Here is a 4,076-nt window from a genome sequence, read left to right as displayed (position 1 = left end):
TTTTCTTCTTCTCATTTTAGCCTTTTATTTGAACATATTTTTTATACCTAATATGAATAATTTTCTGTATATTATTTTCTAAATACTTTTACATTATTTATATTTATTATTTTTGAAACATGTAAGATTTCTTATTATCACCTATCAATATTTTGATTTTTTTTTGGAAATAGTTTTTTTGCTTATAACATTCTACTTTGTAATATTTTACATACAATACACTGTACTTATTATCATTCTTCTTCAATTAGTCTTACAAACATTTTCAAAATTGTTTCCATTATACTTATTTATAAATATTTAAAAAATATTTTATAGAATTTTTTTGAAACACTTTAACTGTTATTTTTTAAACTTATTTCATAGTACTTCTCTACTTTGAACATATTTTTGTATATATCTAGAATTTTTTTTGCATTTTCCCCATTTTTTTAATTCTTTATATTTTGTTATTTTTTAAACATTTGAAAGAATCATAAGTTGGAGAAATAAATAATGATGAATGGCACCATCACTTTCATTTTTTTTCCTTTTTCTTTGTATATATTTTTTATTTGCTACTTGGTCGTAGTTACATATTATTTCAAACACCTTTGCTACATTATCTTTTTTTTTTTCCGTCATCAGTAGTCATCACATATTTTTTATTCTCTCTCTCCTTCAAAATGTACTAGTATAAATTTATTTTACAATAAACATTTCCATCTGAGAACGTGTATAGAATATCCTCCGGCAATGGTGGCACTACACGATCAAGAATAATATAAAACTTTGTTTGTCAACTTCTGTTTTGAGTACATTAGGAAAATTCCATGAAGCAGGTAGTATTTGCTTTCTTTCAATACATTATTAAAGTCTTGGCAGAGAAAAAAAAATTAAATTAAAGGAAAAGAAAAACACAAAACAAAAACATAACGAAAGAGTTAGAAGGGTTTCTGATATGCACAATCCAAGTTAGGTCCAGTGTCCACGTTGAACAACTTCGTATACCTTTCGAAAAACCCAATCCGATCATTCACTCTTGCATCACCAGGAATCCCACATTCCAGTCCACCATTGATTATGTTAGTCACCAAACCATAACCCGCTGTTCGGTTTGCTGCTATGTCATCTTCTGTCGGCACATATATCCCAACCATCACATTGTGGCATGAAGGTTTTGGCTTTTGCTCTGTCATCCAAAACCACATAGCAGTTTTGAAGGCTATCACAGAATTGTTCGCCACAATCTCTGGGTTCCTCAGCCCATCAAATCCCAAAGCCTTCCCTGCTGGACCATAGTTGTAGTTCCTGCACAAAATCTTACCCTAGTTATTAAACAACTCAACTGCTTCTCTTATACATTAAGTAACATTCACAATTATAAGTGCATGTGCATGTTTTTCTTTATATAATATATGATGTGAGGGGGTGAGTTTTTTTTATTGCAAGTGATAAAGTAATTAATATATATTCATATTTAAGACTCAAATTCAAGATTAATTGTTAAATTAGAACAAGAATAAATAGGTAAATTAGCCTTTTGAAAAATGTAATGTGGTGATAAATTGATTCTTAGAAAATAAAAAAAATATAAATTTAATTTCTGAATGTGTAAAAAGTACGATAAATTAATCATGTAGTTAAATTTATAAAATTATTTTGTCATCAAATTTTAATGTTTAAGAATCAATTTAATATTAAATTATATTTTTTTGAAAAAAAATTTGATATTAAGTTATATAATTTAGGAATCAGTTAGTCATTAATTATCTTCAAAATTAAATTATTTAAATTTAAATTTCACACTTTTAAGGATCAATTTAATTATTTAAGTTATAATAATAAATAAGAATTAAGAATAAAGCAAAGAAGCAATGATCATACATACCAAGAAAGTTGAATGGGTCCTCGACCCTTGTAGCTTTTGCCTGGGAAACAAGGCCATTGGGTGTTAGTAGAATCACAGTAATTACTCTGAGGACTAATTTCTTCCTTGAAGCAGAGACCCCATGCAAATGGGCCGTCGGGTGCGGTGGCCCAGCCGCCAGTGGTTTCGTGGGAAATCTGAGCGAGAAACGCAGCAATCTCACGCTTGCGTGTTGCTAAACATCCGGTGGTACCAAACGCAGGGAAGGATTTGGATGCACGAATGAAGGCGTCGTAGGGGTAGAAGTCTTTGGCAGGGCATGCAGTGTCATCTTTGTGAAGGAAAAATGTGTCATAAAGACTTTTGCTGATGAGGGAAGAGACGGGTATGTAGGGCGAGGTCCATGCTTCAGCTCCAAATGATGCAGAGTAGAGAAGAGCAATAGAGCAAAGCAATAAGGTGGAGACCAAGGGAACTGAGGATGTCATTTGGCCACAGGTGTGGTTAAATGTTACTATGTTGGTGACAATTACTCTTAATTTGTTCAAGTGTAGGAGCAAGGGAGAAGGCTTTTTATAGGCTGGTGTGTGAAGAGGGAATAATCACACAAAAAAATTGGATAGCAAAATGACGAATTTGGCGGATCTGAATCACATGGAATATTAATTATAAGTGGTTTTTATCAATTGATCGGGACATGTGTTGTAAGTTCATTTGGTACGGGTTGAATGCTTTTTCATACAATATTTCTACTGTTATTTTTCATCCTCTTTTTCATTATATATTATATAATTATATTTTATAAAATATGACCCTTTCCTAAAGTATCAATAGCGTCATTTGTGTGTTTATAAAAGTTACGTACACCAATTTGTTTCTACACGCAACCTATCTTGAGTTTGTAAACTATTTTTTTTCCTTGTATTCCACTCTACCAGGCGGCTTAGGCCATTTTAATGGAATTCCTTGTATTCCACTTTTAGTGGTGTAAATCTCCTTAAATATTTGAAAAAAGAAATGTTGTAATTTATCTTACTCTATTTAAACATGAATTTAAAAAAAGATATATACATGACGATAAATTGAATTCAGCCAATTGACTCGTTCTAACTCATTTTCTAAAACTGACCATCATCCCACTTTTTTTTGTTGGTTGACTCTCGGGACCGTTTGCAATTAGATGAAGATAGAACAAGTAGGATCCACACTCATCCACTGTTCGTATCAAATATGGTCTTTTCCTTGGTGGGGATCTAAATCCAAATTTGGCATATTAATAGGAAAATAGATTGTTCCATAACTTTTTATTATACCTCTCTTACATACAAATGTTTATCTTGTATAATTATTGTTATAATTTTAAAATATGTTTTTTAATTAGTGATGATATAGTAAGCATAAAGAAAAGGTTAAAAAAACAGTGAAAACATCATGATTTGAAAAGGTATAAGGGGGTAGGGGACAAAGCTACACACTATTGAACAATTCTGGGTAGTTAACGGAGCACTTGTTAAGGTGGAAATGGAGTGTTGACAATGACATAAGCCACAAAACACATGAATTTGGATATGATTATGATTATCCGCCTGCAGGCTTTTGGCCACGACTGACATAAATTGAATAAAATGGTCAATAATTTTCTAGTTTTTATAAAAAGAGGTGAATAAGACTAACTAGAGACGAGCGAATATGTTACTTTGTTTAAACAAATAGCTCTGGCTCGTTCTCTGTTTTTTGCACTAACTTGATTTTTTAAACCCGTGATAAAAAAAATATTCATTGAATATAAACTTTAAACTTAGGCAGAATAAATTATTTCAAGTTGTCAAAGTAAAGAAAATATCACATCTTCGCAATATAAGTATAACTTTGGTTTCAAATGGGCTATATTATATGCCAGATACTTAACCATACTATCCAGGTTTGTATAATGATTTTATATACGATAAGAACAGAATTATATTTTTTATTTGGTACACAAAAACATACATTTTTATATAAATAAATTGTTATAAACTTTTTAATAATACATGAAAAGCAAAAAAAACGAGTATCAATAGTTTTATGCATAATAGATTCCAAAATGATCGAGTGAGGAAGACGAGTGGGACGAACATGGGAAAGCATTAAGGGAGGGGCTAACGTATTTTGGGGTGGTCAATGACTCAGTAGTGCCCTGCCCACCAAATGAAGAATGGTTGACCTGACTCGAGCATCAACTTTGATT

General features: G+C 31.2%; 1 protein-coding gene across 1 annotated transcript; it reads right to left on the bottom strand.

Annotated features, from left to right (window-relative positions):
* Window positions 1–751: 751 nt before the first annotated feature.
* On the bottom strand, window positions 752–2,474 carry LOC114399287 (chitinase 10-like). The gene is made up of 2 exons (XM_028361451.1): window positions 1,871–2,474; window positions 752–1,290 (listed from the first exon to the last, which is right to left on the bottom strand). Exons 1-2 carry the CDS (start codon window positions 2,335–2,337, stop codon window positions 924–926), a joined length of 834 nt encoding a protein of 277 aa, XP_028217252.1. The 5' UTR covers window positions 2,338–2,474; the 3' UTR covers window positions 752–923.
* Between the last annotated feature and the right edge of the window lie 1,602 nt (window positions 2,475–4,076).

The sequence above is a fragment of the Glycine soja genome, chromosome 19 (genome assembly GCF_004193775.1).
Source record: "Glycine soja cultivar W05 chromosome 19, ASM419377v2, whole genome shotgun sequence".
Taxonomy (NCBI): Eukaryota; Viridiplantae; Streptophyta; class Magnoliopsida; order Fabales; family Fabaceae; genus Glycine; species Glycine soja.
Note: the sequence above shows the minus strand (reverse complement) of the source record. Positions and strands in the feature narration are given on the sequence as shown.

Bases quoted from the DNA above. Each gene is read 5' to 3' on its own strand.
- LOC114399287 (XM_028361451.1), bottom strand. From the start codon at position 2,337: ATGACATCCTCAGTTCCCTTGGTCTCCACCTTATTGCTTTGCTCTATT. The intron at 1,291-1,870 runs GTATGTATGATC...GATTTTGTGCAG, and splicing joins GGACCCATTCAACTTTCTTG to GAACTACAACTATGGTCCAG.